Source organism: Loxodonta africana, chromosome 3, assembly GCF_030014295.1.
Source record: "Loxodonta africana isolate mLoxAfr1 chromosome 3, mLoxAfr1.hap2, whole genome shotgun sequence".
NCBI lineage: Eukaryota > Metazoa > Chordata > Mammalia > Proboscidea > Elephantidae > Loxodonta > Loxodonta africana.
Genome location: NC_087344.1, coordinates 161166533 through 161177667, shown reverse-complemented (window position 1 = coordinate 161177667; position 11135 = coordinate 161166533). Strand labels below are relative to the sequence as shown.

General features: G+C 38.7%; 1 protein-coding gene across 6 annotated transcripts in view; it reads right to left on the bottom strand.

Annotated features, from left to right (window-relative positions):
- Positions 1-122: 122 nt before the first annotated feature.
- Positions 123-11135, bottom strand: part of CSDE1 (cold shock domain containing E1) — a 41721-nt gene continuing 30708 nt past the window's right edge. For 5 of the 6 annotated variants that reach the window (XM_010589592.3, XM_010589593.3, XM_064282386.1 and 2 more), the window contains 8 exons: positions 9172-9279; positions 8374-8549; positions 7654-7766; positions 6398-6517; positions 3725-3903; positions 2645-2808; positions 1782-1914; positions 123-1431 (listed from right to left, as the gene is read on the bottom strand). In XM_010589592.3, the coding sequence (XP_010587894.1) occupies positions 1384-1431; positions 1782-1914; positions 2645-2808; positions 3725-3903; positions 6398-6517; positions 7654-7766; positions 8374-8549; positions 9172-9279 (1041 nt within the window). In that variant the 3' untranslated portion in view covers positions 123-1383. Of the gene's footprint in view, positions 1432-1781; positions 1915-2640; positions 2809-3724; positions 3904-6397; positions 6518-7653; positions 7767-8373; positions 8550-9171; positions 9280-11135 lie in introns of those variants that run through there. The other variant, XM_023547495.1, reaches the window with a different exon arrangement.

Genomic DNA, 11135 nt, shown 5'->3' with positions numbered 1-11135 from the left:
GGGCGCCCAAGTCCCCGCCCCGGCCACGTGGGCCTCCGACCGGGTAGTCACGCGGCAAGCCCCACCCATACCCGCCCCTCCCGCACTGGACGTTTCGATAATGAAAGCTCTGGGTGCTCATGTTGTTCTCAAAAATCAGTAAAACTTTATTTCGCTTCCATTCTTTCGCCATTAACAGAAACTGGAGAAAGCAAAAATGTTTTGTGTTTACAAAGATAAATGGCCTCTTTACCTAGAGAAGATCAAAACCTCAAACGACAACGGGGAAGAGAAAGCGCCCTCCCCCACACCCCCTGAGCTGACCCTTGTCATCTTAGGCAAAGCTTTCAGTCCACTGGCCAGGGACCCTGTATGTGGCCAATTCAAGATGCGGGCCAAGAAATCAGACCAATCCATTCCCGTGATATAAGGTCGAACAGAAGCTACACCAAGTCCAGTGCCTGTATTTTACAAGGACACAGGCACCAGGTGGCTACTTATTAAAAAAAAAAAAAAAAAAAAAAACAAGATTCATTTCAGGCACAACTTTTTTATTTTTTTTGTTTTGTTTTGAATCAGTAAAAGAAACTGGGTCCTAGAAGCTGCAGTGATCTAAGCAGCAGCAAGTTTGTGCATTCCTCCTTTCTTTGTTTAAATACGTTTAAATTATCTCTCTGCTGGCACACCTCATTTGCATGAAATTCTGCACCATACATACTAATTGTAGTAAAGTTACCCCCCATCCCAGGAAAAAGAAAAGACTACTCTGGAAGATAATTTTCACTGAAATCTAACCAAACTGTTAAGTGGACTGTGACAAGATTATAAATGATATGAAAAATAACATTTTAACATTTGGCCATCAACTTAAGGAAATGGTTTGCCTATATAAATTTCTGTAATTTTAATTTAAAAGGTAATATAACCTACCCTCATACGGTCCTCAGATTTAAAGCATAATGAACAGGAAAGAAAAGGAATAGAATGCAACCGAGTGCTAAGGCAGAACATCTTGCCAGAAGTAATGAAGGTAGACACTAAATATCAAGTGCAGAATTTCACAGGGCCAGCAAGATAACAGTCTATATTTACCAATTACACAGGCGAAGTGGATTTTGCAATTACCAGTTGCGTTAAATGCACCAAATAAAGCTCCTAAAATTGATACTATAAGGCGCCACCTTAAGTTTTCCAGGCTGCAACTGTGCATAATTTTAAAATGGTTTTCTTAAATTTATTTATTTTTTAAACATAACACGAGGAAGGTGTTAAAACTGGTGTAATAGCTCAATAGAATAAGTATTCCAGATTTTGGGAGGGATGAAGAGGGAGATATTCAGAACCCTTCACCAAAATCCCCCCAACTTGATCATAGTGGATTAATGATGTGCTTTGTGGATGTGATTAGTCAATGACACCAGCTTGACGGATCTTTCTTTCGGCACCAAATCCCTGTGAAGAAATAAAATTACAATTAATGACCTGGGTACATGGCAATCACATTACCTTCACAATTCCAAAATGATGTACGAAAGCATTATTTTTAACCATCTTAACGACTACAAATTTTTTCCTAGAGGAGAAAATCTACAGTAATCCTTTTGGCCCCATTATCGAAACTGCTCAAACTATCAGGAAAAGCAAGCAATGTGAGCAACCATTATATTAGGGGCTCAACCAACATACAGATGCAATACTGAAGTCCTTTGCTTCATTAAGTTCTCTCATCTATGCTGAAATAAGACCTCGACAATCTGCTGGTCTGTCAGTTGGCCTCCCCCAGGGCTGGTTATTTCTCATACCATTGAGTTATCTGGTCCCCTTGGCTGACGAAGAACCATTAGGCGAGGAGCACTGGCATCATCCAGGGTGATGTTCTTCAAGCGATTGACCAACCGATCAGGTCTTGGAGCTGCAACAGTCTTGGGGCCTTCGCTGTAATAAAGTCGAGAGGTCAGAAGCAGCAACACTTGGTGGGAAAAAACCAAATACTTGCAGAAGAGTGTTTTCTACCTAATTACCCAAATGACTTGTTTTTAACAAGGGCACTCTTGTTTCACCTAGCCAGCTAGCAAGACAGAACAGACAAGTTTGTATTTTTTTTTCCCTCAGTTTATTACTGCGTAGGAGCTGAAGAATCATTTGGTTGAGAGTTATTCCTAGACTTGCCTAAAACCAGAAAGATCAGTTCCACAGACGAAAAAAACAAGTGGGTATGAAAATCCTTTAGAAAGTTAAATATGAAGAAATATTTCCAAGGATTCCGAGCTCTTCCCATGGTAACAATGTTACTTTTTTTTTTTTAAGTATATGAGTCAGGACTTCTCAGCTATAAATTAGAATTTTAAGCAGAATATAACCTAGAAATGGCTTAAGAAAAGGAGCTAGGCAGAACAGTGACAGGTTCCACAGTTTTTTTTTTTTTTTAAAAAAAGATCTAGCATATAGCAAGTGCCCAAATAATGTTCCACTGGGACAAGTTTATGATACTAAAGGTTAGATAATAAAGACTCCAAGTAAAAAAGACATAGGAAGTATCAAGAAATCACCAGTCTGCAGAGGTGGGAGGGGTGGTAGGGAAGGAAGACAATGAAGGAAAAGAAAGAAATGTGGTAGCAGAGAACACTTAAGGGTGGTTACTGATCCAACAAAAATAAAAACTCACCAGACTCGCCAAACATTACAGGCGCTGCATTTGCCAGTACGCTGATTAAGAATCACTGAGAATTCCACCTCATCTCCTGCCTGTAGCTCAACACCATCCTGAACTTCTTTCACATGGAAAAAGAGCTTCTTGCTATCTCCTACTTCATAGTTAATGAAGCCAAACTGAAATTAGATAAAGTAGCTAAAAAAAGGATATATCACAGGGGGGGAAAACACCTCACATTGAATGAAGCACAACACTTGACTAAAACTAGAATGGGGGGGTGGCATTAATGCCGATACTCTAAGTTCAGCTGCCTGGGGTAGCTTATGGTGGTGCTCTTCAAAGGGTAACATATAACAAGGGCTGCAAAACTTGCCAAGGAAGAAATTTTCTTTCAAATCACTAGCACTCACTATATTAATGAAGGAAACAAAGACTTTAAGATGGCTTTACTCCTTCAGCACTGGGTTGGTTTGGGCTTACTCCTTCATATATTACGAACTAAGTATTTTAACGAATCAAAATCGCCAGGGAGATATTATTTGAAAATGTTTTTATTTAGAATTATTAAACTGGGCTCTAACATTGTAAGAAATAACTACACATACAAAATGTTATATTCACTGTACTTTTTTGTGTGTGTGTGTTGAAAAAAATCCTGAGGACTCACAGAGAAAATTCTCACAGGTATCAGTACTGGGGATAGTTTTGTTTGCTCTCAGTTTATTTTATGAGCACCTCTACTTATGGTTTCTTTTTTCGTGTCATATGCAAAAGCTCTGAGCTAAAGCACTAAAAACCTTGTAGTCTTTGTATTCTGGAAATCTCACTCCAGATTTATTTTCCCTATCCCGTAATGCCAGTTATTAACAGCACTCTTACTTTCTCTTTGCTAACAGTCACTTAATTTTTGGTCTTCATGTATTTTTTATAAGCTACCTCCATTATTAAAAAAGGGTAAAGTAGAAATAAAAACCAAATGAATGTTGATAGCTCCCACTTGGCTGCAAAAATTTCAGGATTTTATTACTACTTGGCAAAAATCCGGTAACTCATAAAAAGATCAAATTTAGATCCAAAGATACTGCCACTTACCTGATCTTTCACACACTCCACTGTGGCCCTACGCAGGGGTGTGATGTTGTAGGCCATAGTCTGTGCATTCTGGCCCAGGACACACAACTGGAACTTGACACTCTCCCCTTTCTGCAGGCAATCCCCTTTGTTGGCCATCCCAACTATGCCAAATGGATATACCTCACCTTTCATATCCCCTGTGAGGAGAAACAGGTACAAATATTTCACAATAGTCTTTGCTAATATGTTTATAAAATATAGTTGCTAAAAGTAGATTAAGTTCCTTGAAAAAATCCTGAATGCTAACTACTACCATGAGAACACAATAGCTCACTAGAACCTGCCTAATTAATGAACACCTTTAAACTGTATTTATGAATTTACAAAATACTACTATCATTTACAATCCCATTACTCTAAGCATGGAGATTTTTAAGCACTATGGGTTGCTAAATGTTACCCACCAGATTATCTTCTTAAGTTCACAATGTAAGCCTAACAGCCAGAAGTATTTCTGCCCCATACTCACCCAGGAATTAAGGAGCTAGCCAGGCAGAGGCAAAAACAGGGCAGATAAATTTATTTGGCATCCCAACTCCTTTCTTTGTTCTGATAATGCCTCCCACAAACTAATGAGCTCCTTTCCCCTATATTAGGGGTCAGCAAACTTCCTTAAAGGTCCAGGGATTAAATATTTTAGGCTGTATTACAACCACTCAACTATGCTGTTGTAGTAAGAAAGCAACCAAAGACAATCTGGCATTGGCTGTGTTTCAAGAAAACAGGCCATTGTGTTTGTCCAGCCCTGCCCTAGAGGTAAAGAGTTGGCTGGAGGTCAGTGCAGGCTACAATTAAAACCCGGGCCTAAGAAGTCAGCTGCTTAATCATTTGGCATCCAAGTGAATCCACCAAATCAACAAAGGTGGGCAAAAGGAGAAAAACATCAGACTTAAGTGGAAAGCTTCAGAATTGGAAATGCTTTAACTACTCCCTTCTACCCGCAAACACACAGGAACCAAAAAGCGTAAGGAGAGCCTTTCAGCAGATAAAAGTCATTCAGAAGAGTGATTAGAGACAGCTGGTCTGATCTAGCTGGGTAATAATTACCATTTATTAAAACAGTGATTCACATTTAATCTTCATAAAACCTTCTGAGGTTGAAGATAATCTCTCCATTTTAAAGATAAACTGAGCTCGGAAAGATTTAAGAAATTTGTCCCAAGATTATAAAGCTAGGAAGTGGAAGAGTTGGCGTTCACATCTAGGGCTACCCAACTCCAAAGTCCATGCTTTTAAATTCATTTAGAGTTGTGCTCCTAAATAAAAGAGCTGCTTTTATGTACTCATTGCCACCAAATGGGAAAATGTGATCTGCATAGTTCTGAAACTCTAGGTAGGCTTAGAGATTTCCAAAGAGTTTCCTCCTCCAAAAAATCTTTGCTTTGGATGATATCCTATAGTCAATGTTGAGGAAGAGGGCTGTGGGGTGGGAGTACTAAAGGAAAAGTGGTGTGTTAGAGAGAGGAGGAAGGAGATTTGACATTACTTCACTGGAAAAAGTCAGATGCCTATACTTCTCTTTCAGTGGAATTGTTATCATCAGAGCATTAATTTAAAGGACTGATTTGCTATAAAGTCAACTGATACTTGGAGGTAGGGAATAGTGGTTCTAAGTAAAACAGAAATTTCTAAGAACCCCATTTGGTAAAGGAACAATTCATTTCCTTCTGCCCAATGCCCTGCTCTTTCTTCACTTGACTTTGACCCCATGACTCCTACATGACACAAAGGTTTATTATACTCTTTGTGAACCAGTCTATCATCCTTCAAAACCCTCATCTACCTCACCATTATGGTAACTCCATTACCCCAATCAACCAGTTTTCCCTCCTTCCATTTCTACTGCAAACTTGTTTTACGCACACAGACCATAAAAAGTTGGTCTTTCTGGTTGTGATTGTTAGGCAGGGAGGAGTGGCATCTGAACTCAAAGAATTCTCAAAGATGAGGAGAAAAATGCAAAAAACTGAAAAACATAGGGAACCTTGGCCTGGAGACAAGAGGTAGGGTCCCCATGAAAACCTAGTCATTAAGGAATAGACACAGTAAACTTTTACAGAAAGCAAAACTATTTGTAGAGTTGAATAGTAACTAGAAAAAAAGTTAATAGAGGACAGTTATAAAGATTTACTGTTGTTGTTAGGTGCTGTCAAGTCAGTGCCGACTCATGACGACACTGTGTACAACAGAACAAACACTGCCTGGTCCTGCGCCATCCTCATAATCGTTGCTATGTTCACGGCCACTGCGTCAATCCATCTCATTAACAGTCTTCCTCTTTTTCGCTGACGCTCTACTTTACCAAGCATGATGTCCTTCTCCAGGGTCTGGTATTATATACTAATATACTATATACACTAAGCCCAGTCAATTGAGAGTATCTTATTATCATACACTTAGCATTAAATGATTATTTTTCATATGTGATTTTGTTCTCAATTTCAATATAACTGAAAGAGTTAGCTGCCCATGTCTCAGTCATGTGCTCAAAGTAGCAGCCATTTGTTCACAACTTAAACCTAAGCTGACACCATTTTCAGGAAATAAAAATATAAAAACCAAACATGGTTTAAAAGGCTGATTTGTCACTTGTATGGCAAATCTGAAACAACCTGATAGGGATTCTCTTACCCTCTTCCACAATCTCAATCATTCCTTGGTACTCGGTCTGTGTTGGATCAACACTCCTCAGGGGGCGAATGACTTTACCAGAGTAGATAGTGGGATCAGCTTCTTCAGTAATACCATTCACTGCAAAACAAAAGCCGAGCACATCTCTCATTCAAAAATTTTATCTAAAACTCCACCCCTTAGGAAAAAAGTGAGCCAAAAAAAAAAGGGGAGGGGAGTTATTAACACAGGGCTGGTTGATATCCTACAGTCATCCTAGAGATAGATAGATGCCTGCTATTCTTGAAACGGGTCAGGGAGCCTGAAGTCAAGTCTATTGCTAGAGCTGTCACTTGACCTTGAACACTTTTAAACTCTCATGAAAATGGCCTCTTTTCATTAAATAATTGTAGCTTGTTTAAGGAATTAATATGTATTCTTATTTAAAACACATCTTGCTTTCACCTTTTCCAGGTGACCAAATATCACCTTTTTAGCCAGGCCTTCCCTGGTCTCTAAAACAGCAATCCCCAATACTCCTTATCTCCCCCTTCCCTGATTGATTTCATCTCAACAGCATGTATTATCTTTCTAAACATACTATCTACAGTATTCTACTTGTTTGCCCAAACTTGCCACTAAAAATAAGCTCAATGAAGGCGGGGGTCTGTTTTGTTCGTTGCTGTATCCTCTTGTGTCTAGAATATAGAATGCACTTAGATATTAATTGAATTTAAATTAGTGGTCTCAACTATCATTTCCCCAGGAGTCACCAAAGAAAGTGTTATTTGGGGGAGTTTATATGAAGGCAAAAAGTAAGCCAGAGAGCTTAAGTGGCGATGATTTTCCTAATTTCCCATTATTTTTCACATTTAGACTCATTCTTCTCCAGAACAGTCTTCTAGGGGATGTAGTCTTTCTTTCCCCAATTCAATGGAGATTTACATCTTGAGTTTATTATTTTTTTTAAATACGTTAAATTCAAGATAAAGCAAGTAACCTAAAAACATCCAGAAGAGCGGATTTCAAAGTTCGGTATCCATCAGAAGAACTTAAAGGACTTGTTAAAAGAGACTGCCCACTCCCAGAGTTTTAGTAGGTTTGGTGGGGTCCAAGAACTTGCATTTGGAACAGCTGCCCGGTGATGTTGCTGATCCTGGGATCATACCTTGAGAATCAACAATCTAGAACATCTGGGTCTTCTCACCTTCTCCAACCCTGTCCTTCATCTCCCACCCAAAGCATAGGGGGAATAAGCAGGAGTCAAGATCCATTACCTGAGTGTGTTTTATTCACTTTTTCTGCACTGATTTTGTTGCCCTTGCCTTTGGACAAGCTATACTCAACCATGTCCCCCAATTCCAGGCTATCGACATCACCAGAGAACTCACTGGGGAGGAAAGAAAATGATATTTTGAATAAGCCACTACCACAAACATCACTAGTAGAAAGTAGCCTTTATTTCTTCAAAAATAACATTCATGAAGTGCTTACTTATGCTGCAAAACTTTTTAAGCACTTTATATATATTGACTGATTTAATCCTCAAAACGACTCTACGAAGAGGACCATATCTCCAGCTTCAAGATAATGAACAAGAACCAAGGGGTTAATTCGTCTGATTTAAAAAACACATGGGTAGTTAATGATAGAGTTTGATTCAGACCCAAGCTGTCTGGTTAGAGCCCATACTTGTAACCACAATGCTATGTTATATACCAAATGCATAATTCCCTCGTGCCATGGCACCAACATAAAAAAAAGACAACTCTCTCACTGAATCAGTAAAGCTCCTACCCAATGCTTAAAGCAGGCACAGGCCTTTATCTTCCGGCCACATGTTTTCTACACAGAGATAGATGATTAACTTCAGTGTATACCTTGCCATAATTTTACCAATATGGAATTTGGTATTCAAAAAATATAATCCGTCAACACTAAATATTTTAACTCTAAAACAATGACCAGCTCTGAGTGCCTAAAAAGGCATTTCTCACCTGTAATGGAAGAAGATTTCCTTATCATGATTAGCTGTTTCAATAAATCCAAAATTATCCTTCAGCGCTGCCACATAACCCAAGAACCTCTTGGAGCTGGAATTACGAACTATAAGTCGCACACAAGCAGCCATCTGCTGACCGGGCCTCTGTTTGTCACTAATACTAAATTCAACCTGTGAATAATGGGATGCTCGTTAACACCATGCCAAACTCCTTAACTTTGGAAATGAGACCTTCAACTTCCCCAGCCCATGCTTTCCACTTCAAACATTCTTCGTAATTACGCTGATGGAATAGATTTTCACCCAAACCTAACACTTCTACTTCTCATTCCACTTTTCACAAGGGATTTTTGTTTTGTTCTTCAGTGTGTTGCTTGTATATTCTTACTACCACTAAAGGAAGGCTATCGGAAAACCAGACATACTAAGCATGAGAAAAATAAACAGCAATAAGAAACCTCTGATGTGATTTTACTTTGATAATGTTTCAGGAGCTGTTTTAACTTTCTGCCCAATATTACCAATTTTATCTAATCCAATGGCTTTAAGTATATCTTATTTAATGCTTAAATACTGACTCCTCAAAAAGCTTTAAGAAAGAATTTGCTAAGCCCTGTTCTAATTAAATTAAGCTGGTTTTAAATATTTTCAATTATTTAACTTCTCAGGCACAAAAACATAGCTCACCAAAACATGATAAAATTTGAAGAAACCAATTTGCAGGATTTATGTTTAAGATGATAATTTTTTATACTACTCCCTCCACCCCTTTCAAATAAGCAGATTATCTTGCCTTATCTCCTATTTGAGGAGGAGCAGATCCTTCCACATCCTTGGCTTGAAAAGCAATAGTCAGTTTCACCCCACAATCATCATAGGCAATAATGCCATCCTCAGCCTCCTAAAGAGAGAGGTAACAGAATGCAGTGAAAAAAATTTCAAGAACAAAAAAGCAGTTTTACAGATTCCTGCGCCAAAGAATTGGCACAGCTATAGAAAGTTCCTACTCCTGGGTTCTCCAACAATAACACAGATCCTTTCCATGTGAATAAAAAGTAGTCTTACCTTAACACGGTACTGACACCATCTGCTGGGTTTGTCAGTTTTAAAAGCCAATTGTTGTTGAAGAGGGAAAGCCTACTGAAAATTTAAAACCCGCCAAATTCCATACTCTCCATGCTGTTTCTTGTGTGCTGTCGAGTGGATTCTGACTCAGTGACCCTATAGGACAGAGGACTGCCCCATCGGGTTTCCAAGGCTGTAATCTTTACAGGGAGCAGACTGCTTTATCTTTCTCCAGTGGAGCAGCTGGGGTTCAAACTGCCAACCTTCAGTCAGCAGCTTAACCGCTGCATCACCAGGGCTCCTTATACTCCTCATAGCCAATCAGAAATCAAATTGGGTATGTATTTCCCATAGGAAATTCTGTAGAAAAAGAAGTCTTTGTATTCCCTATTTTCAATCTCCCATGGCACCTCAAACAGTGTTTCGTACATAATTAATGTCAACCATTTACCAATGTATGAGAATTTAATTTGGTATAGCATCTGACACTGTTCTAACCACTTAATATGATTAAATGGGTGATTAAGTTATGAGATAGTATATGAAAGACAACATGAAAGATTAGCTCCTTAGAACCCTGAGAAATTTCAGTTAGCAAAATTTCAGTAAGCAATGACATTGTACAGCATCTACATAAATTATATTCTTTACAGTTTTAATCAGCATTTCTATGGGTACAATGCCCACAGCCCTAATCTAGTTCTAGCTTCTTTCTGAAGCTCCAGATCTCATTTTAACTATTATATATTAAAGCCAATTCATTTCTACCTTCTTACCATTCATACACCTCCTATAACCACATATTTTATTGAAAAAATTTTTACTGTGGTAAATATATGTCTAATAAAACATTCGACTTTCTATCAATCTTCACATGTTAACAGTTCAGTGACATGAATTGTTTATCATATTGCTCAACCATCATCCTTTTCTGTTCCCAAATCATACCATTGCCATTATCAGAAGCTCAGTGTCCCCTAAGCAGGAAGTCCCCCTTTTCCTCTTTTTCCTGTACGCTCCTGGTACTAAAGTTCCTATACACTTGCCTGTTCTATATATTTTATATAAGTGGGATCATATAATATTTGTCCTTTTGTTATCTGACTTATTTCGTTCATCACAATGTTTTCAAGGTTCATCCATGTTGTAGGATGTATCAGGACTTCATTTTCCTGATTGCTGAATAATACTCCATTACATTATGTATGTACCACACTTTTTCTTTTTTTTAATCCATTCATCATTGATGGGTATTTAGGCTGTTTCCACCTTTTGGATACTGTGCACAATGCTGCAATGAACACGGGGGTACAAGTATGTTTCTGCTTTCAACTCTTCTGGATATATACCTAGGACTGGAACTGCTGGACCAGGCAGTAATTGTATGCTTAACTTTTAGAGGAACTGTCAAACTGTCTTCTACTGTGGCTGTACCCTTTTACAATCCTACTAGCAACAGATGAGGGTTTCAAACTGTCCATATCCTCCCCAACGCCTGTTGTTTTCTGTTTTTAAAATCATAGCCTCCTAGTGGGTATGAAGTGGTATCTCGCTGTGGTTTCCACCTGCTCTTCCCTAATGACTAATAAGGAAGCCCTGGTGGTGTAGTGGTTAAGTGCTACAGCTGCTGACCTAAAGGTCAGTAGTTCAAATCTGCCAGGCGCTCCCTGGAAACTCTATGGGGCAGTTCTA